Source organism: Sorghum bicolor, chromosome 1 (genome assembly GCF_000003195.3).
Source record: "Sorghum bicolor cultivar BTx623 chromosome 1, Sorghum_bicolor_NCBIv3, whole genome shotgun sequence".
NCBI lineage: Eukaryota > Viridiplantae > Streptophyta > Magnoliopsida > Poales > Poaceae > Sorghum > Sorghum bicolor.
Window position 1 is genome coordinate 8,857,524 of NC_012870.2, and position 23,266 is coordinate 8,880,789.

General features: G+C 43.1%; 2 protein-coding genes across 2 annotated transcripts; one reads left to right on the top strand and one right to left on the bottom strand.

Moving 5' to 3' along the window:
* LOC8060003 (asparagine--tRNA ligase, cytoplasmic 1) lies at positions 2,291-9,074 on the top strand. Its single transcript, XM_002463942.2, has 6 exons — positions 2,291-2,827; positions 3,934-4,527; positions 4,690-4,940; positions 5,031-5,160; positions 5,343-5,401; positions 8,560-9,074. The coding sequence occupies exons 1-6, from the start codon at positions 2,360-2,362 to the stop codon at positions 8,741-8,743; spliced, it is 1,686 nt and encodes a 561-aa protein (XP_002463987.1). The 5' UTR covers positions 2,291-2,359; the 3' UTR covers positions 8,744-9,074.
* On the bottom strand, positions 13,353-20,851 carry LOC8060004 (probable histidine kinase 4). Its single transcript, XM_002466518.2, has 11 exons — positions 20,486-20,851; positions 19,835-20,068; positions 19,567-19,733; positions 18,620-18,838; positions 18,347-18,533; positions 18,211-18,262; positions 17,879-18,108; positions 17,241-17,339; positions 16,367-17,073; positions 14,374-14,856; positions 13,353-14,277 (listed from the first exon to the last, which is right to left on the bottom strand). The coding sequence occupies exons 1-11, from the start codon at positions 20,834-20,836 to the stop codon at positions 14,016-14,018; spliced, it is 2,991 nt and encodes a 996-aa protein (XP_002466563.1). The 5' UTR covers positions 20,837-20,851; the 3' UTR covers positions 13,353-14,015.

A 23,266-nucleotide genomic window follows, 5' to 3' on the forward strand; every position in this document is an offset into this window, starting at 1 on the left:
AGTTTGGTCCAAATAACGAGACAAATCTTTTGAGCCTAGTTAGTCCATGATTCGACAATATTTGTCAAATACAAACAAAAAAGCTACAGTGTTCATTTTGCAAAATATTTTGGAACTAAACAAGGCCCTTGTGTGAATGAGAGAGATATAAATGAACAGGAAGCGTACACGCAGGCTGGAAAAGTTACAGGCGACGGCGCAAGTGAAGTGTCACGATACGCGCCTATGGTTCTCATGCACTGCGGTAAAATAAAAGGCTGTATATATCTCAAAATAAAACCAATATTTTTTAGAAGAAAAGATTTATCGATCATTTTTCTTGAAAAAAAATACCATACTTCTTTAGAAACATAAACAGGCACATTCACCTCAGCACCACCTTACCATGAGCACAAAATGCACTTTGACTGGTGCGGACAAAATTCATAATATACAAAAATAAGTCTATAATGAGTTTTGTGTGCTGGCTAGCTCGTTTGTATAATCTAGGAGTAGAAATACAGAGCATTTAGACGTGCCTAAAATTAATAATAATCTCCCTAGAGTATAAAACTACTGGTCATTGTACTATTTTTCTATGTCCCTTATATACAAAAATTCAAGTGATACGATCTAATTAGTAATTACTGCACAACAATCTCACTTTAGTGGTGAAAAACTTTTCTCGCTATGTGAGAAAATAATCACATTGCCGATTTTTAGGTTGAGAGGAAAGTTTCTTGCGTTCCAATGGATCGTATTATATGTTTTCTTGGCCAATTGTTTAGATGTCATTCCTCTCACTCTTCGATATTATTCATAGCTGAAAGAAAGAAACTCACGATGTTCTGAAAATAACTAGAAGGTGATCACGATTTTATTTTTGTGAAAACTTGGATTGCTAATTTCTTATTATGTTGGCAGGATTCGGATTCGCCTGACCCAGGATTCTTTCATGTGATGTGAATGTAAATGTGAACCCCAATCACTTTGCAGCTGGACAATTCCATTCTTGAGGCACACAATCAGGCCTTGTGTTAGTTCCTGGTGAAAAAAAAAGTTTAGACACCGTAGCATTTTTATTTATATTTAATAGTTATTGTCAAACTATAGACTAATTAGAATAAAAAAGATTCGTCTTATAAATTACAGATAAATTATATAATTAATTATTTTTATCTATATTTTAATGTTCCATGCATGTATTGCAAAATTTAATGTGACAAAAAATATTTAAAAAAAAAACTAGATTTCAAATGTAACTAAACAAGACCTCAATGCTAAAAGCGAAAGTACTCGACCAAGTTCCTCAAATACTCCATACCACTTACTCCCTCTGTTCAACAAATAAACGCACGTCTATTATTCAAATTTTTTCATAAAATAAATAGTCTTATTACTAATCCGTCCTACAAGCAGTAGCTGACATCTCTGTGGCTGTGGGCCACCTTGGAACTAGAAAAAAACAAGTTGCCATAAAAAAGAAAAACTCTTGTACTAAGCTGATGCATGATTACTAATTAGGCCTTATTTAGTTATATTTTTTTTTTTGCAAATTGAACGTTGTCGCATTTTCTTTTGTATTAGACAAATCTTATCCAATTGTGAATTAATTGGGCTTAAAAGATTAATCTCGTAAAATACAAACGACTTTGTAATTAATTATTTTTTAATTTACATGTAATGCTTCATACATGTGAATCTGCAAAAATTTGCAAAATTTCTCAGAAATTAAACAAGGCCTTAGCATCTTCTTGACAAAAAGCACAAAATCCTATGTGCTGTCTCATTTTCTTTATTTTCGAGGCTAAAAAACCCAAAAGATTAAAGCTCCGTTTGGTTCAGGGTGTTAAATTTCAATACATATTACATCAATGTTTGGAAACAATACATAAAATATTAAATATATACTTTTTATAAAATTAAAAATATAACTAGAGAATATTTGACGAGATAAATCTTTTAAACATAATTAATTTATGATTTGACACCTAAGGCCTTGTTGAGTGCCCAAAATTTTGGGTTTTTAGGCATTGTAGCACTTTCGTTTTTATTTTACAAATATTATCTAATCATAAACTAACTAAGCTCAAAAGATTCATCTCGCGATTTATAGGTAAACTGTGTAATTAGTTTTTATTTTTATTTTTATTTATATTTAATGCTTCGTATTGGAGAATTTTTTTTTGAAACTAGACAAGGCCTAACTTTGTGTGTGTGTGAGCGCGCGCGCTGTGTTTTGACGAGTGTAGTGGATGTGTACCGGTCGGATTAATTAGCCAAACCCTAAGAAACCCATCTCACCCCGCCTCCAGTTTCTCCGCCCCGCCCCCGCCCCCGCCGCCACAGCCCACAGCACCCCCATCACCTCACGGTCCCCATGGCTGCCGACGCCGCCGCCGCGGCGATGGCCGCGGCTTCCCTCTGCGACGACCTTGAGCCCGCCACCGCGCGCACCCGCATCCGTGATGTCCTTGCCGCAGGAACCGCGCGTGCCGGGGACCGCGTCGTGGTCGGGGGGTGGGTCCGGACGGGCCGGGAGCAGGGGAAGGGTTCCTTCGCCTTCCTGGAGCTCAGCGACGGCTCCTGCGCCGCCACGCTTCAGGTCATCGTCGACGCCGCCGTGCACCCGCTCGCGCGCCTCACCGCCACCGGGACCTCCGTGCTCGTCGAGGGCGACATCAAGGAGCCGCCCGAGGGGACCAAGCAGAACGTCGAGCTCAAGGTCAGCCGCGTGCTTGAGGTCGGCGAGGTCGATGCCGCCGTCTACCCGCTGCCCAAGGGCAAGGTCAAACTCACGCTCGAGAAACTCAGGGACGTCGTTCATCTCCGTTCGCGCACCAACACGGTGCGAGCCCTTCCTTTCACTTATTTACCACAAATGGTTCATCTGCCTCCCTGCAATTTTTTGAATTAGGAACTTCAAAAAATAAACTTACCACAAATGGTTCATCGCCTCCCTGCAATTTTTTGAATTAGGAACTTCAAAATACAAACTAGAAACACCGGCGTGGCTTTGTTGCGCCCTGCTTGGAGGTTGCAGCCTAGCGAATCAAATTTGTTTTGTTTGGTTGGTGTGCTTTTATTATGTAGCTCAGCAATGTTGTCTTATAATGATAAATTTACAAAGCAGAATAACATAATTACAGATGGATAACTACGAACAAAGCAAATTTGTTTTTGAGTTAACTGATAGCGTGGAGAGATAAATATAGCTTGTATAGCAGATGAGATCATAAGGGTACAAAAGCAGTGTTGTCTGTACCAGATCCACATTTTTTTTGAGAAATTAGTAACATATTGGAGCATAAGTAATAAGAACTACATCAAGTATTTAGTAGAGAAAATGTTTATGACAATCTTCAATGAAATATTAGACAAAATAGCATATGTACTTTCAGACAGATAAGACTGTAGTAGCAGCAAAGACAATCCTCTGATTTCTGCCGATAATATTGGCGAAAGATCAAACCAAACTTTCAGTTACTCAAGGCTGTTTAAATAAGATCTCATTTAAGTTTTTGCTATTGATTAGAAGGTAAGCTACATTTCAACTATACATTCAATCCATGTCATCTTCCTTATACTAATCAGGTCAACACTAAATTGGTAACGCCTCCCTATCGCCAGAGCAGAAACACATTTGACCCCTTCCTGCATGTTGTACCCAAAATTTATAAATATCAAACATGGAGAATAGAGGATACATACCTGTCTCTCAAAATGTCTGAAGCTCTCCAAAACAAAGGAGGACACAAATTAGAATATTAGTTTTATGGCAGCAAGCAATTATACATGTCATCTTGTTTCAGAGTTATAATATTATGATAGTGTTTCGTAAAAACACTTTTATTATGAACTTACTTTGAGATATGCTGGCTGGTGTCAATTTTATATGTTTTTATAAGAAGACAAGATTACTATTTTTGCTCCTAACACAAACTATTTTTGCAGATTGGAGCGGTTGCTAGGATTAGGCACCAGTTAGCCTATGCGTCACACACTTTCTTCGATGAGAATGGATTTCTCTATGTACATACACCAATAATAACTACAAGTGACTGTGAAGGTGCTGGTGAGATGTTCCAAGTGACAACTCTGTTTAGTCAGGCTGAAAAAACTGAGAAGGAATTGAGAGAGAACCCTGCACCATCTGATTCTGAAATTGAGGCAGCTAAATTTCTTGTCAAGGAAAGAGGTGATGCAGTCGCACAGCTTAAAGCTGCAAAAGCCAGCAAACAAAAGATATCAGCTGCTGTTGATGAGCTAAATAGGGCAAAGGAAATTGTTTCAAAACTGGAGGAGAGGTCCAAGTTAAAGCCTGGGATTCCACTCAGGGATGATGGTTCAATAGCTTTTGAAAATGACTTCTTCAAGCGTCAAGCTTTTTTGACAGTATCTGGACAGCTTCAGGTGGAGACATATGCATGTGCTCTTAGTAGCGTTTATACCTTTGGACCAACATTCCGGGCAGAGAACTCACATACATCACGGCATTTGGCAGAGTTTTGGATGGTTGAACCGGAAATCGCATTCGCAAACTTGCAGGTAACTAAACCGAATTGAATTTATCTTCAATTGCAGCTGAAAAATAACTTTCCTCCTTGTGGTACAAAATATACAACTATGAAATTTAGTACAAACAGTTTTTGCAGTGATATTGTCATATTTTGTTTAACTGTTCTGATATTGTGTTTAATTGTTCTGCAGGATGACATGAACTGTGCAGAAAAATATGTACAATACCTTTGCAAGTGGCTGCTTGACCATTGCCGGGAAGATATGGAGTTTATGGTGAAAAATTATGATAAGAGTGCAATTGAACGCCTGGAGCTTGTTTCCTCGACTCCTTTTGTGCGGATTTCGTATACAAAGGCTGTGGAGCTCTTGAAAAATGTTACAGACAAGAAGTTTGATAACAAAGTTGAATGGGGAATTGATTTAGCCTCTGAGCATGAAAGGTATCCACATTGGAATTTGTTTTCCTAATGTGTTTTTTTACTTGATTGAGCCTTATTTAGAATCTCAATTCTTGTCATGAAATGTTGAAGGTATTTAACAGAGGATATATTTAAGAAGCCAGTGATTGTCTATAACTATCCGAAAGGAATAAAGGCTTTTTATATGAGGCTCAATGATGATGACAAGACGGTGGCTGCAATGGATGTTCTTGTGCCTAAGGTACAGATAAACTTCTCATACATCAAAACCTGTTGCTGGTACCAGTGCACATGTGCACTCCATGAGTGGGGAACGAAGGATTTGGGCATTTTTGAGCCACTGGAATATCCATTTATGTAATTACTGTGGTTTTCCCTTGTTTATATTTATATTCATTTTTGTGCTGGAATATTTATTTCAAGGTCGGCGAATTGATTGGTGGAAGCCAAAGGGAGGAACGGTTAGATGTTCTGAAACAGAGGTATGTGCTTTGCTCAGCTTAAAGGTTAAGCCTCTTTTTTTCTTTTCTTTTTTCTTTTTTTTGGGTGTTGTCTTGTTTGACAGTATTCAACTTAAAACTTGTGGAAACACATTGTATTGCTACATCAAACTCTTTAAGTAAAGTGCATTTGGATTTTAATTTTATGCAATGTTTGCTACTGTCTGAGTTGAGTACCATAGATAGCAAGGGAACACAGGTTAAATGTGATGCTGAGGATTCCAAACTACTGTTTTATATGATATTATTTTATTGCTCACCTGATCTCTGCTGTATAAAAAAGGTGGCACCTAGCTCTGCCTAAGGTGCTTCACCTAGGTATTTTGTCTAGGCTTTGTTTCAAAGTTGAGGTGTCTTTGGCTTGATATATGCTTGAAAATGAGGCAAATTAGAGATGGTTATATCACTCATGGCCTAGGTGCTAGTTGGTGCTGCACCTAGGTGTTTTGTCTAGGCTTTGTTTTTTCAGAGTTCAAGGGTGGCCCCCGGCTTTTATATTGCAAAAGACCAACACTGTTAAGCTCCTTACAACCACCACAAAGTTCAGCACCAACCAAAACAAGAAGCCTCAGCAGGCGAAACAAACGCATGATACAGCATGTGAAACCTATGTGTGAAGCCTATCCAGACCAAACCAACTACATCCCCCAAGCTTCAGCAAGACTTGTGAAACAGATCCACTTCCTTTCTCGAGCCATCTTCTCCAGGTCAACCTCATTTGCCAACAACGCTTTAGCTTCTTCAGGTAGAGCATGGTTCTTCCAGTCAGTACCAGCCTGATACAAGATGCGCTCCCAGTTGTTGTTCACCTGACTAAGCCAGGTAGCCGGTGGGGGTCTTGTAGCAAGGTTTTTCAGCTTGTCCAAGCGGTCTAGGAATTCTGGGACCTTCTCCTTGAGACAAAGGGAACTCCAATTGTGCAACATGGCAGCTACCTTCAGTAGCAGTACCCGCACATCTGCCCAAAGCAGTGGCGGAGCGTAAAGCCAAATTAGGGGGAGGGGGGCATTTGTCAAATCCAAACTAATATGTACAAGAGTTTGATGGAAATAAGTTTTGGTTTTAAACCACTGACAATCAGGTCACAATTAACAAAATACAAGTGACCATGGTCTATTTTCCATAGAGACCTACTACAATATCATATCTATACCTATTACTATATTAAAGAGCTAAAATTCTATCCCATTTTTTCCCCACCTCCCTAACTATCAAGAGAGTGAAATGTGGCTTCAGTCTCCCTTTTTTACTTCTCAATATGTACTCACTCCCTCCATGTCTCATATGTGACCCAGACTCATGATCTCTCACCATACAAATTAGAACAACTTGTATCTAGTGATGATCGATATGAAGTCCGATTCTATGACATATTGGGTCATGTCCTCCGTATCTTGTATATGATCCAGACTCATAACTCGTGCTCATATGGGTTAGAACAAATTGTATCTAGCGACGAAATAGAGTGATTCTTATATATATTAGGTTTCAATACAATTTACAAGCATGTTTGCTAGTTATTAGTATATATTATTATACCAAAAGGACAATAACCAACTAACCATAGATCTAGCACTCAGTGGATTGTTGTCTTCCCGCATCTATGCCTGGGGGACTGGTGGCCATGTGGCTCCTACGTCATGGGCTAGCTTTGCATATGGCCCATTGCCTATGCCTTGTGGGCTGAATTAGCTACCAATTCAGACTTGCTCAGTAGTACAGGCAGAAGCGATGCACAACATCATATGCAGATACACTGGACAAATGGCACCGTAGATCCTCAATGTTTTTTTGAGTGGTAGGTATGGCCAGAGCCCTCTATGGCCATAACGTGGCTCCGCCGGTGGCCCAAAGAATACCCTGAAAACACAAACTGTTTCTTAGTTTCCAAAGCCCCTCACAGGGCAGCAGAGCAAAAAATATTTTCCACTATGAATCTCCTATTGCTCAACATAGTTCCCAGAGAAACAAAGTCACTCCCAACTTGTTTAGCTAAAACTTCAGAAATAATGCACCAAAGCTGTTTAGCTACAGGGTCAAAGAACAAGTGATTTATAGTCAAAGTCTCTGAACAGAACAAACAAATAGGATCCTTAACTTTTCTCCTAATACTCAAATTGTCTCTAGTAAGAAGCTTATTCTTGGACAAGAGCCATAAGAAAAAATGCACTGTTAGTGGAATCTTTAGACTCCAAACAGCAGGAACATAGATTGGAGTAATACCTCTAAAATTAACTACTTCGTAAAGAGACTCAGAGGTAGACACCCTAGAATTTAACTGCCAAATTGAAGAGTCTTCTTCATCAGTGAAAGAGATGGTAGAAGTTAATTGAACCACTTCTAACCGGAGATTAAATAATCTACCATCAACACATCTCCTAAAAGTGCATTTGAGGTACTCCCAGAGAGAAGCTACAGTAGCATTTTTCTCATTGATAAGAATGTAGATCTCCCAGTACTGAATGGCTAAGCTAGAATTACCTAACCAATTATCTTCCCAGAACTTACACTTCCTACCATTCCCTAGATGCCACCTATATCCTATTTTTGCTGCAGAGGCAGCTCTCATCATCCCTTTAAAAAACTCAGAAGCACCAACAGTGGAACTATAGAAGATATTAGGTCAGTTTTATATTTGAAATCTAAAAACTGTCTCCACAGTTTGTCACATCCCAAATTGTATCTCTTTATCCAAGTGGCCAAGAGGCACACATTTAAATCTCTCAAATTAGGAACTCCTAACCCTCCATACTCCTTCAACATACTTACACTTTCCCAATTAACTAAATGAATCTTACGCGCTGCGGGGTTGTCATTCCATAAACAGTTAGCAATATGGGAATCTAGAATTCTAATGGCCCACTTAGGGAAATTAATCTAGGCTTTGTTTCAATGTTACTCATGGAGTTGATTGTTTCATTTGTTTTTTGAAATGCTATTTCCTTTTTTTTAGCATGGCATTACTAACAATCCATAGAAAGTACAAACACGGCCATGGCACTGGGTGGAACCTGATAGCCTGCATAGTGCCTAGCTTATGTTGAAACACCGCATTTTCCAGCATATGTATCTACTATCTTTACCATTCTACTAGTTTTCATCTACCTAGCGAGGGATAATACGACAAATTTATTTGACAGGATACTTGATGCTGGCTTGCCTTTGGAACCCTATGAATGGTACTTGGACCTCCGCCGCTTTGGGTCTGTAAAGCACAGTGGCTTTGGGTTGGGTTTTGAAAGGATGATTCTTTTTGCAACCGGAATGGAGAACATCAGAGATGTTATACCCTTCCCAAGGTACCCAGGGAGGGCTGATCTGTGATCTTTGGAGACCTTGGTTAAACAGATGCTAGTTGAATTCAACATGCTATTAGTGATTTTGAGATGTTTTGACCGTTCAGTTCCTACTTTGCATATTTTAAGTATATTGGAGTACACTGGTAAGGTTGTCAAATGTCATGTAATTCTGTGTGTATTTTATTTGCATCTGCAGGCTGCGACTGATCAACCTTTTGTCTCTGCTATAGTTGTGTTCAACAGGCAATGTTTTCTAAAAAAGAAAAAACAAGTCAAAAGTTAGACAGTTTAATTAATTGACAGTTGTCACTGTAAGGGATGTGAGTTTGGTTTATTTAGGGTGAAGTTAATATTTTTTTGTACGGATTATATTATGAAATACTGTGCTGCCGATTTGAAGCTCAAATAATTGGCAAAGTAAGTCTAAAATCTAAACATTCGGCATGTTTGGAACGAAGGGAAAAAAATGGAGGAAAGGAAGGAAAGGTAGTAATAAAACCATAAAATAGTGGAAATGGAAAATGCAGGAAAGAATTTTTAGTGGTGTTTTTTTTTTCTCCTAATGTAAAGAGTTGTTTGGAACGCAGTAATATGAGCACAGGAACAAAGATAACATGTAAATCTTATGTCATATAGCCTATCAACTGAAGCTTCCAGGAACTCAATGATGAGATATGTAATGCAATTGTCAGCTACTGTATTGAACACATGGAATTCTGCATATGGGTACCATGGGTCCACCAACATGGTCTCAAAGAATGCATTTACCAAATAGAGATGTTCCAAGTTCAGGCAGAATCTTTCTTGAGCAAAATGCTAAATTATATTCAAATTTTCATACTCCATCTTACTCCAGTAACCAGTTTTATCAGCCGGCTACCATTCACGGGTATCAGCTAGCAAACTATTTGAAAGGGATAAATGCAAGTCGAAATCCATAGTATAGCACTCCACTGGACCCATGGAAACGGTCTAGATCCTCTGAATCTGCTATTCCCAACTATACTGGCTCTGCGATGAATGCTCATACCCATAATCTCCTTGGGCCTTGTTTAGTTCTAAAATTTGTTGGGAAAACGGTACTGTAGCATTTTGTTATTATTTGATAAACATTGTCCAATCATAGAGTAACTAGACTTAAAAGATTCGTCTTGCTATTTACAGACAAGCTGTGTAATTAGTTTTTATTTTTATCTATATTTAATGTTTCATGCATATGACGCAAGATTAGATGTAATGAGAAATTTTGAAAAGTTTTTGGTTTTTGGGATGAACTAAACAAGGCCTTGGTTCATTTGGAGATAGCCCGACATTGAACTGCTTAAGTACAATGACATCGGAAAGATCCTATTATGATCCTACCTCCATTGGTGGGAGCTGTGGCGGAGCCAGAAATTATGCATAAGGAGGGTCAACCAAAAAATTTAATTTGTCAAAACTGAGCACAACTGGTGACCGTCTAGCTCAATACATCAACTTGACACAGGTGCTCATATTTTCTATATGTATTTAGGATCAAATGTGTTATTCTTTCGGTGGTAGGCGATAAACCCTTAACAACAAGATGTTTGAGATGATTTTGTAAACCTTAAGATATACTTCTCAATTTTTCTAACGTGTTTCATAGTATTATATAGTTATGTTTTGTACTTCCTCCATCCCAAATTATAAATCATTCTAAGAATCTTAGAGAGTCAAAGTATCTCGAGTTTGACCAAAAAACTATAAAAAAATGTAAAGATTTATCTCATCAAATAGATATACTGCAAAAATATAATTAATAATAAATATTATTATCTTATTATATAATTTGGCAAAATTTAGGATGCTTTGACTCTAAAAATTCTTGAAATTACTTATAATTTTGAATGGAGGGAGTACAATTCTATTATCTTGAGAATATTAATAAGTATATATGACAAAAAATTGTAATACTTCTCTTTTAACATAAATAAACATCTTAAATTTATACTAGTAAAAAAATTGTTGACACATGTTAGGGGGGGCCATGGCCCCTGCCAGCCCCCTCTTGGCTCCGCCACTGGGTGGGAGTGAGAGTGTTGGCTCATCTGCTAACTCAAAGAAGTACCATAGTTCACCTAACGTATCTGCGGTAATTGCTGCGAGCAGAGATGCTTTGTTGAATGAAGCAAATTTGGGTGGTCCTGCTGCAAATCTAACATACCTGAGTAGGTTGGCATCTGAAAATTCACGGTATGTGGACTTAGCAGTCACGACTCACGCCATCATCTCCACTTACTGAGGTGTCACAACATAATGTTCAGAGAGAGATGCTCTCTACACAGTCGGTACGAACACCAAAACCAAATCCCTTTGGTCCCAACAGCCATTTGAACAATTATTTGGTGCGGCACAGCAGCTGGAGATGTGGCCAAACATGTTCCATTTTGCTGCTTCTGGAGTCATGGGTGCAAGAATTCCTGTTTCTTTTTTCTGTACCCGTTTTTAGCATTTGGCCCGTACAAAGTTTTTGCATATAATGTGATGTTCGTACGAGGGGCCAAACTGGCAAATGTTGTCCGGTGTACAGCATGAGTTTTAGTTTCCTCAAGCAGCATTGCGATTTTGCGAACAGGATGATGTACAGTTAAGTGTAACTCTGTTTTTGGCATTGGTCTACTACATCCTGTCATACTGTGAAATTGTAGTTAAGCTGAGGTTTGCGTCCAGGCCCTTTCGCCTGGTTCCTGAAAGTCGTGTGGTGTGGGCTGCGGTCAGGTTCGGGAAATTCGAGTTCAGACGCTTGCGAATTGGAATGGACGGTGGCTATGAGCTTACTGCATGCGTGCAGGTGAAGGTGATATGTCCCCCATGGGAAGCGTCACAACCTGGGTGGCGGTGATGCCACTCGTGGCGTGCGGTGCCCCTGCAGAGCCGCCACGCGACCTTCCGTTGGTTGGGCCGAGTGGTTCTGGCATCGTCGCGTGGAGAGTTCCGGCACATTGACGATTAAGGCCTTGTTTGGATGTAGTCGAATTCGCATCAATCCACATATGTTGTGTGGGTTGGAGTGAAACTTGAACTAAATTCCACCCCAATCCACTCCAATACATGTAGATTAAGATGAATCCGACAACATCAAACAAGGCGGTTTCACGACGCGCTTTCCTCAGATTGTCATTCCTTCACGTGGACTAAGCAGAGGCAGTCATGGAGTCTAAGTAGAGCACGGCGTGCTAGAGTTGATAGGCACGCAAAAGTGGAAACGAGAAACATATCACGTATGGCCCCGTCAAGCATACAGTATTAGTCCGATCGTGAAGGGATAGAATTAATTGTTGCGGCACATGCATACGTATGTGCGTCAGTTTTGCATGCATGATAATTAATTAGTGCGTGCATGACTTGGACACAAAAGGCCAGAACGAGTTTGCAAGATACATGACTGGTCTGCACACTGTGGCAGGTAAAGTTACGTCCACAGGTCCTGCTGTTCTTTTGTATCCCCCTATGTTGTACTGCGAGAACCGAGAAGGACATGTTTAGAGTGTCGTTGACGTTGATGGCCCAGGTCACTCTGCATCTAGACGGACGCCGGCGTACGGCATACAGATATGTTTCCGGCGCCGAAAACATCAGCAGAGACGCATCCACGGGGCCACGTAGCCTCCAGAGGAGTCTCCGCCTCTCCCCATGGACAAGGACGGGCTGGACGGCTTCCCTCTCCTCTCGTGAGGCGCCCGCGTGACCCGGCAGCTCCACGGCCTCACGATCCCATCCCCAGCTCAACTCACCGTCGCCACAAGCCGAGTGCTGCGCCAGAAACCGACGAGATCACCAGCGGAAAGAAAAGATCTCTTCTTCCTTCCCGTTTCGTTACCTGCAGCTGCATTGCTTCGTGCTCCGCCCCCGTGCCGGACATCTGCGTGCGTTTGTCCTGTGCGCGTGTGGTGTGGAGATGGCGGAGGGAGACGTGGGCTCGTTCAGTGCTCTCGCCTCGAGCACGGCACGGCACGGCACGGGCAGGGTGGAGAAGCGAAGCGCCGAAGTTGGTCTGGCCTCTGGCGGTTTGATCTGATCAGGTAGGCGCGATCCGCTGAGGTCGACGTGCAGACACGGCGCGCGCGCGAGAGAGAGAGATCCACCAGGCACATTACAGCTTGTCGATTCTGTGTCGTGGACGTGCGCCTACCGCCACAAAATTTTGGCTGTTTCCATTTTCTTTTATTTTTTTGGGTCGTCGTCAAAGGCTATTTGAAGCTGGATGGGCCAAAAATTTCTTTGGCTGTTTCCATTTTCTTTGACGACGACGAAAAGCCTAAAATAGGTCGACGTGTGTAAAAATAGAAAATACTTTTGTGCTAACTATTGTAGGCTTTGCAATGGGCCTGTAAGCTGGCCCACGATCCTTTTTCGTTCGTCATGGACTCATGGTTCTTTTTTCTAGCCATGATTCTATTTGTGGGCAGTAAGACTTTTGTGCTCTATGTCCAGGGCAAATTCTTTTCGGAAGATTAACTTGCAATTATCAACGGAACGTAGTAAGCCCCTGATGATTTTATTATTATCGTATACTGTCTAAATACTCCAACAAAGAATTATCAGTATCCCCATGAAGGTAAGTCATGGTTTCATGTTTCATCACTCTAAATGGGAAGGACGGGCATTGCATAGGATCCAAGACAACTTGCAGGGATATTCCCTTTGCACATTTTGACATTTTGCAGGGATAATGGAAGGGCATACACCCTAGTGTAGTCTAACAATGCCATCCTAACTTTCATAAAAAAAAAACAATGGCATCCTAACTCATATACTAACAATGGAAATGCATTGAGCCAATTACATCAGCTTACATCGCACATTAGCTGATTATAATACATCATACATCCCAATGCAATGTCAACAACCAAAAAAAAAAAAACTACAACTCTCAGGCAGTCAGGTTTCTTTCCAGTCCTGCACTGCACCAGCGAGCATGCCTGCCTCCTTCAGTGATCTGAACAGGAGCACAAAAATGGGGGAAGCTGTACAACAACATTATGCTCGACGTGCATCAGCCGCAGGCAGCTCCAACATTGTCGCACAGCGGCACAGGCCATACTAGTGCTATAAACAGGATCCCTGCCAATACAATACATTTACACGACGCCTGCATAGGCAGACTAGCAAAGGCCCGTGCTGCGTGCTGCCTTGGCAGCCTGCTGTTCCCCGCTACCATGATCGACTCGCCCGCGATGGACGGTCTTTCTTCGGGATCAGATTGCGTCCATGGTTAGGGAAATACAGAATCGAGTGGAGAATGGTGCCTCGCTTTCCAACGCATAACTTCGGTGTTAGCTGGACATGCCGGGGTCCAAGAACTTCTGCAACGCCTGAAAGAGTTGCTTCTCCTCGAAGGGCTTTGTGACGTACCCATCCATCCCGTACTTCGTGCACTCTTCATGGGTAGCCTGGATGACATCGGCGGTCATTGCAAGAACAGGCAGGTGCCATTTTGCCGCCCTTGTCGCGCCGTCTGTTTCTGAATCGTCACAGGCGACTGCCTGCTCATTTGCCTTCGCTTCCATTGTCCTTATTTGTTGGGTCGCCTCAAACCTGGTGTCCCAAGTAGTGGAATATTGGTTTAAAACAGAGAATGACAAGGGAAAAAACAAGCCCAAGTTCACGAGCCAAAGCTTGTATAGAACTCACCCATCCATTTCGGGCATCTGAATGTCCATGAGACAAAGGTGGAACTTATATGGGACTTGTAGGAGGGCGAGAGCATCTTTTCCACTCTCCACGCACTCCACCTTTGCTCCAAATTTCTTTAATGTGCCAGCAGCCACTCTAAGATTTACCTTGTTATCATCAACCACCAATATGTTCTTGCCAAGAAGCAACCCGTGAAGAGAACCTGAGTTGTCGCGTCTCTCATTGCTTGACTGTGTGATACCAAGTGTTTGGAATAGACAAGCTGCAAGTGCGCTTGCTTTCAGAGGCTTCGTGATCACAGAATCAACTGCATAGTGTGCTTTGAGTTTGCTCGATTCTGCAGCTGCAAGAAGGATAATTTTGGGTAATAGATTTGTGTGACCATCCTGCTTCATCTCCAGGAGTCTAGATCTTAAAGAAACATCAATCTTGAAGCCCCATGAATCACTCTCAATCAATAACATGCATGGTTGCTTCGTGCTGCATGATGAATTCGGAAAACTTTAGTTAGATCTTAGACCTAAGAAAAACGAAAGAAAATGCATGTCGAAAGAAATACAGATAAAAATTAGTGAAATTGCATGTCGAAAGTAGTAGTTTAGTAGTCATTTGAATTCTACAGGTTAATAGAGCAAAAACTGCATTTTCACTGAAACGTTTACCATAAGTAAAGTTTGAACTAGATAAATAACATGCAATAATGTAATGAGAACTATAGACCAAAGCAGTGATACAAACTGAAAGCAGATCCAACACGATGAATTTGGTAATTATAATAGAAATGGACCAGCTAGCACATGGGCGGATTCATAGGAATGCCAAACTATTCTGAGAAACCTATGGTTTATAGTATATATATGTGTGTATAACTCAAGTTGGAGCAAAATTCACCATTTCTTAGCATCATATCCAACTCAAGTAACTGTAAGATAATTTGCTGCTCTCTTTTGACCTTTTGCTGCAGCAGGAGATTAGTTGATTGGTCAGCTCTTGCTGTCCATCCTAGTTCCTGTAGATGTATGGCAATAGGCCACTATCTCATGTACTACTTTGTACGAGTATGGCCACTAGTAGTAGTGGCTTACTTCAGCCATGTAGGAGTAGCTGGGGGTGATCTCACCCTTGTGCTAGTGTACCGAATAGTTGGTACTAGACTTGTATATATACTAGGCATATCAATGAATGAAGCAAATCAGTTCAATTGCTGCAAATTTAGAACAAGTGTTTGTGCTGTGTGTGTGCTCTGTTCTCCAAGAGCCCTTCTTCTACCTCTAGCCGTGAGTGTGTGAGTGTTGGTGAGCAGGTTGCTCACCTGTGCAGGAAGATCGAGGGGCAACAGTAACTAGCAGCAAACAAACCAACACAAGTAACACAACAGCCTACATATTCAGTTCAATGCCACCACGTGCGACTCTTATCACTCTCGCACAGCACCGCAGTTCGACACCGATTAGACACAGTTCTCTCGCTTATCTCTCCTATTCACTAACCTCTCCTAAATTTCTCTCTAACAGCCTAAATGCACCAGAATAGCTATGCACGGAGCGCAACAACTATCTAGCATACTAGTCTTGGCAAGGCCATAAGAGAGTCGACGGTTCGCTAGCTTGAAGGTGGACAGTCCAAATCCAAATTAACAATTTGTAGTTTTCTTAAACTATTGATATAGGTGTTTTAATGTAGATCTTGCAGCTTTGAAAATGATGAGGAAATTAGTACAGATCACAACAGTGAATTGATGAGTGGGATGGTCAGAGGATGTATAAAAATATTTTATGTTGGGAATATCAATTCTGAAGCGATCAATATGCCTAAAGTGTTCATATGCAACAAAATTTGTTGAAAACCAAATATCAATTCTGAAGAGAAGTCACATGCATTTAAGTATCCAAGCAGCCAAGTATGTCACGTTATTCCTACATCCTCAAGATGGTAGCTCAATCACTTCAGGATTTTTAACTTTTAGAGAGTACATAGGCAAGACAAGTACCTGGTTAGGGAACTGCCATTTCGCCCTGACAGCACACCAAGAGCCAAATCAATGGTAGCAACAACATCGCAGGCAATTCCCAGCCTTTGCAAGTGATACTTAGTTACAGTAGCTCTTACTGGTCTTGTATCAACCAATAGTGCAGATAAACCTTTGAAACTGGATGGAAGAGGGTGCAACATAACAGGCTTACTGTCACCAATAGCGCTTCTGTCACATCTTTGGAGAACTGCAGTAAATGTGAATGTACTCCCAACTTGTGGTCGGCTGACAAAGTTTATCTGACCACCCATTAGTTCAACAAGACATTGGCTGATGCTCAATCCAATTCCAGTACCACCATATGTCCTGGAAGTCGAACTATCAGCCTGCATGAAAGGTGTGAACACCTTGGCTTGGGCATCCAATGGTATACCTATTCCTGTATCTTCCACACTTACTACAAGAGTAACTTTATCAGATACACTTTCATAGGGCATCTCATTTTTCTCATAAGAAAGCAAAAGCTTGAAGTTTTCCCAACTGTTTCGGCTATCAGCAGCTTCAAAACCACTTAGCGTGTTGAGAGAAACACCGGTTGCTACAGCAGTTTTCTCATCTTTATGTCCATTCATCCCATTAGCCACTGGCTCAACTTCGGATTCTGTTGCAAGATTTGAGTGATCTGCCAGATGAACTTGTACAAAAATATGTCCCCGTTCTGTGAACTGTCGGTGCAAGCAAATATCAATCATAAACTAAAGCTGGCAACAAACTTCAGAGTACTAAGTGAACACTGCAGTACATTTTGCTAAAACTAAGTTGTTCTATCTCTAGATAAAATGGCCCTCACTGTTTGCAAACATGCTTGGGAGGAAAGGTCATGCACGCTTACCTTAATTGAGTTGCCCACTAAATTTGTAATTATCTGTCGAAACCTTCCAGGATCACCCAACAAGATTTCAGGAACTCGTTCAGAGACATATACAGCAAGCTACAATTTTGCAGAGTAAAAGGAAATTAGTAAGGATAGAACAATAAAAGTTAGATGCAGCATGTATGACTATGGTATTTTTTTTAAACGGAAAATACAGCAGGGGAGACCCCCACTGTAAGTTTTATTAAACAAAAGGAAACAAGAACAACATTGTACAAAGGTCAAATGAACAAAGAGAAGCCACCCCAAGGTGGGCTGCAGGACTAATCTAGGGCAGCTATACAAGAAAGTGTACGACTATGGTGAAGGGACGTTTATGGAAATTGGGTCTAAGAGATGCTGATGCAAATAATGCATGGTTAATTGTAATGATTGACTGATGCTTTTTGTAGTAGGTACAAGTGTTATCAAATTTTTTGCGTTGTGTGTGTGGTGTGCCATGCGTGTCGGTTATTTTCTTGCCTGTCCGGCATTAGAGTTTACTTTTTTTTTCTTTTCATGTACGTAGCCTCCTGTATCTTTCTTCTATGCCAATAGAAGTAGTCACTGTCAGTGCTGGTTCATAAAAAAAAGGTGTTATTGAACTAAAAACTAACCTCAATTCCCTTCTCTCTTGACTTTGAAGAAAATAATGCGATGACATCATCAAGGATGGATCTCAGATCAAATGGTACAGACTCAAGATCCAACTTTCCGGCTTCAATTTTCGCTCTGTCAAGCACTTCATTGATTAGCGATATTAAAGCCTTTCCACAGACTTGAGCTGTTTGTGCAAAATCCCTCTGAGTTGACGTTAGGTCAGTGTCTAACAGCATATCAAGCATTCCTACAAAACCAAGGAAAAGGATAAATCACCACATTTGCCTCCTAAGAATGAGTTACATTGACATCACTGGAATCTGTAGTATATAAAAAAAAAAAAAATCACCTAGAACTCCATTCATGGGCGTTCTGATCTCATGAGAAACAGTTGCAAGGAACTACCAATGACAAAAGAGTCTTTTAGATTCCCGAGAAATGTAACTTCAAACTTACAACACCAAATAAATTAAACTAACTTAAACCTGAGATTTAGCAACATCAGCTGCTTCTGCCTGTTTTTTCAGCTCCTCCATTTTCCGGCAATCTTCCTTAACATTATCATAACGACTCCAAGCGGCAAACACAATGTACCCCACAAGCATACATATGACAAAGACACCAGATGGCGTAGAAATTGCAGACCATGGGAGAGGAGGCTTGTTTCTGTATCTGCTCAGATTATGGACAGTGGGACATGCAATTAGACCGCGCCCAAGAAAAAATCAGGAAAATCACTAACAAATGCACACATTTACCTGCAAACCATATGATGCTTTCTGAACGGATCGCCAAAATCTAGCATGCAGATGTGCCATGGTGAGGGGATGCCAAGAGGAACTTCCGATCCATACATGACAAGAGGGTCTGAACTGTTTGTGACATCATAAACATTTACCACCAATTCCTGATTGCCAGCAAGCTGCCTCAACAAATTTTCCACTAATGATTCTACATCAAATGATCCCCCAAGGTATCTGTTGAATAGTCAGCAAAATTATTCTCGAAATATAATAAACAAAAAAAAAAAGAAGTCATTGTTGCCAATTATGAACTTCAAACACCAAGTGTGCACAGCATTTAAATCTTTTGATTTTCTGACATAAGTAAAACAATTGTGGTTTTGACTAAAGTTACAGCTAAGATCATTTCTGTAGGCACCATCTATAGAACACTACCCCATCCATCTAACACCCGAGATCTGAATCCAACAGCGTTCTTGCTCCTCTTGTTCCTCCGTCTCTGAAACTCGCTGCAATTGTAGAATACAGTGGAGAGAGGGGAGAAGAAAAAATAGCTTGTAAAAGGGACGAAAGAGAAACAGCTGAGTCAAGCATACTAGAAATTATGTTTCTCTATCAGTTTCTTAGTCTCACTTTCGATTCTAGAGTCATAAACAACTGCTTCAGCATGAGCGCCATAAACTTTCACCACTAAAACATTAGGTCCCATTTGTCTCTGCTTACAGCAGACTTGATTATAATCAATCATCGTACCACAGGGATTTTTTTCGTTCTCCTCAATTTTGCTATCTCAAAGTTCTGAAGTGGCGGTAAGCAAAAGCACAAATAATTGAATTGTTTTGTGGGATTCTCACTTTTTCTCAAGTCATGTAAATGTTGCAGCGTCTGAATAGCCACGGGCAGTGGATTCTACAAAGAAGAGGCCTAAACTGAAGTTGATTGAAAAAAGAGATAAACCTCACCCTGCAGTGGCAGCAACACGTTCCTCCTCCTTGGCATCAGGAGGAAGATCCACATGATAGACAGGAAAAGTCAATACGACACCCAGGTGATTCGACATGAGCCGGAATGGTCTCGTAAGAACTGCCTTCCCCGATGCTCTTGACCTCAAAATGTTCTCACGGTCCTCCTGCAGCACCAGAGAAACACGTCCTGGTTCAGAACCAACACCGGAAAGGAACAGCTGTAGCCCGGTGCAAAAAACGAACGGGAAACGACGTCGCCGCAGACCTCGCCGGACATCATGTCGAGCCCCTCAATGTAGGAGACGGTCTCCTGCGAGTAGACGACCGGCGCGTACTCATCCTGCACCGGGGACGGCTCGTGCTTCATCGTCTTGATGATCCACCCCTGCTGGCGCTCGAAGCCCTCCCTGTCGGCATGCTCCACCCGCTGCGCGTACGCCACCCCGCTCAGTAGCGGCCGCTCGAACGACGTCCTGGCGGTGTACTCCGCGAACGTGTCCTGCAAAACAAATCGACCGAAAATAAAGCCTGCAGCCGACAAACTAAACAGCCGAACAGTAATCTGCATCGGCAAATTACACGCACGCGCGCACACACACAAAAAAAACAAAGAGAGAATTCCATTTAAGAAGTGGCACGGTCTGCGCACAAGGGAACCATGGACTTGACAGTAATTAAATGAAGTGGAAGCAGCAGAGGCGGAGCAGGTACTGGTACATGGTAACATGGTCGAGGTGTTATGGCAATGGGAGCAGCAGCAAGGATTTCCAGAGACGGCGAGGCACGGAATTAACTGCGCGCGCAGAGCAGAAAGGCCAGAGATCGCGCCCACAAGTACTAGCAGGAAACAAGCAGTGGACGCAGGCAGTTCGGTGGCCGAGCTTAGCTAGCTCGGCGAGAGAGAGGGATGCCGGACCTGGTCGAGCGCGGGCGGGTGCTTCTCGTAGTGGAAGGTGGCGACGAGGATGGCGAGGGCGTGGACGTGGTTGACGGAGACGGCGAACTGGTCCTGCAGCATGCGCGCGCGCTCCTCGCACATGCTGACGAGCCCCTCCTCCTCCTTGCGCAGTGCCGCGTGGCGGATGCTCCAGTGCAGGAACACCCCGATCGTCGCGGCCACCAGCATCCACAGCAGCACCGCAGCGGCGATCAGCTTCTCCTTCATGGTCCACCGGGTACCCTCCTCCCCATCCTTCCCTGCCGCCGCCGCCTCCTCCGCCGGCGCCGCCGACGCCGCGGCGGCCTCCCCTCCGCCTCCCACCCCCATCCCAGCTCCTCCCCTTCCCCACCACCGCCGGAGCTCTCACATGCGCCGCGCCGCACCGCACCGCAGGCCACCGACCACTCCTCTGCTTCTGCCCGCCCGCCCGCCCGCTCCTCCTCCTTTGTGCGAATCCTTTGTTGACAGAGGAGAGAGGAGGAGGATGCCTGCCTCCCCGCTTTTTTTTTTCCGCCCTCCCTCCTCCTACACCTCCTCCCTCTCGGCCTCTCTGTCCTGCTTTGATGTGTTTTTGTTGGCTTGCGGCTTTTCGCGACGGGGGAGAAAGCAGCCGGGCTTCGAGTGAATCGAATTTCCTGGATTTCACGAGATACGCTGCCACTAAAATAACCCCCGTGGTTTTTCCAGCTCGACCCTGCGGGCGCGCGCGATGCGGCATGGGTCCCGGCCTTTTGCGCCTCGCCCACCCCACCCCCACCCCGCCCCGTCGCCGCGCTCGGCGTTGCCGCTGCCCGCAGCTTGTGCAGTTGTCCCGTTGCTTTCCCTTCCTTATCCGAGCCCCACCACCGCACCACGTACTACGCGCCACTCCTGGCTCCCTTGCCCGTCCACCGGGCTCGGGCACTGCCGACTGCCGAGCGAGCCGAGCCGAGGCGAGCACGGGTGCCGCGCCGCCGTGTGCTCTGGACGTCAGGTGATTGGTGAATCCGTTCGGGTTCCTTACGTGGTTGGTGGGGCCGCGCGGTCGCGGGCAGTGGTTGAGCCGTTGTGACCGCGCGTCGCCGTCCCGGGGATTTTTGTTGCGTGGCCTGGCCGGCCGGCCTGCCTCTGCCTGCCAGTGCCAGCCCTGCCCATGCCCGCGTGGCCTGGTGGTGGGTGGGTGCCGGCGGTGCCCCCGGGAGCCAAACGCAAATCCGGCGCGGGTCCAAGGCGTTGTTTAGTTCCGAAAAAATTTCGGATTTCGCTACTATAGCACTTTCGTTTGTTTATGGTAAATATTGTCCAATCATAGACTAACTAGGATCAAAAGATTCGTCTTGCGATTTACAGACAAACTGTGTGATTAATTTTTATTTTCATCTATATTTAATGCTTCATGCATGTGCCGTAATATTTGATATGACAGAGAATCTTGAAAAGTTTTTGTATTTCGGGGTGAACTAAACAAGGCCCAAAACCAAAAGGCGCGGGCACGGAGGGAGGATGATCCGATGACGAGGCCGTGGTGGTCGTCAACAGTCAACAATGCGCCCGCCATGTCCCCGGACGAACAAATCTTTTGCCGATCCGCTCCTCCTCTTCGTTCGTTGCTGCCATCACTGATGCTCTGTCAAAAACATGGGTGAAGTGCGATTACTGGTCAGGAAACCCTTTATGTTCCCTCCCTCTTCCATTATTCGGTTCCAAAGAGCCTCTCTTTTTTTTCCTCTCTCTTCCCTTGAACAGCATGCAGCTGATTGATTACTCGACTGCACTTTTTTTTTCATGGATGAGGAGATTATTGCGCGCTTTTGCCCCCCGAAAGACCGAGATTATTGCACACTTGGCTCGTGTTTGGTTGCAGGATAGTGGAGCAGCAGTTCGTGCGTGCGTGCGTGCGTGCCGCCTCAAAGTGATCATGCATGTTTGTGGCCGTTGGGATAGGCCAGGCCAGCTCGCTGCACCAAATCCGAATCATTGGGCGACGACACAGCTTATGATCAGGTGTGTTTGATGCCGAACGACATAGTAGGACGGGACGCCAATCATTTGTCGAGCTATTATAGAACAGGTGCACCTAGAACTTGCAGGGTGTTGCAATGCCCAGCGGCACAAGAAAGGGCACAGGGAAGCATGTAGTGTAATACTTATATATTATCAAGCACGTCCCAACTTTGTTCATAGAAAAAGCGAAACTGCTATGCCAATGAGGAACCCGTGTTGTCCCGGGATAATGCTCTTATTCATCCGAGCAAATCCCAATAAAACAGCTATCAGGGATCTCAGTTCGCCTGACAGCCGTTTTGAACATGGAGATACACACGCGTCAACTGAAAACGCGATGCCCATTAGCTGGAACGCCATGAGCTGTAGTTGCAGGGAGTCCAAAAGCACGGCAGGCAGGGTTCGGAGAGCTGTCCTGTTTTATACTAGTAGTAGTAGCTACTAGTAGCACAGTGCCGTGTTATGCGATCCTCGTGGCTTCGTATCATAAATAAGGCCTTATTTAGTTCACCTCAAAATCTAAAAAGTTTTCAAGATTCCTCGTCACATCGAATCTTGGGGCACATGCATGAAGCATTAAATATAGACGAAAACAAAAACTAATTACACAGTTTGTCTGTAAATCGCGAAACGAATCTTTTGATCCTAGTTAGTTCACGATTGAATAATATTTGTCAAATAAAAACGAAAGTGCTACAGTAGCGAAATTCCGAAATTTTTTCGGAACTAAACAAGGCCTAACGGAGCATCTCGAATCGTATAGTGTCCGTTTTG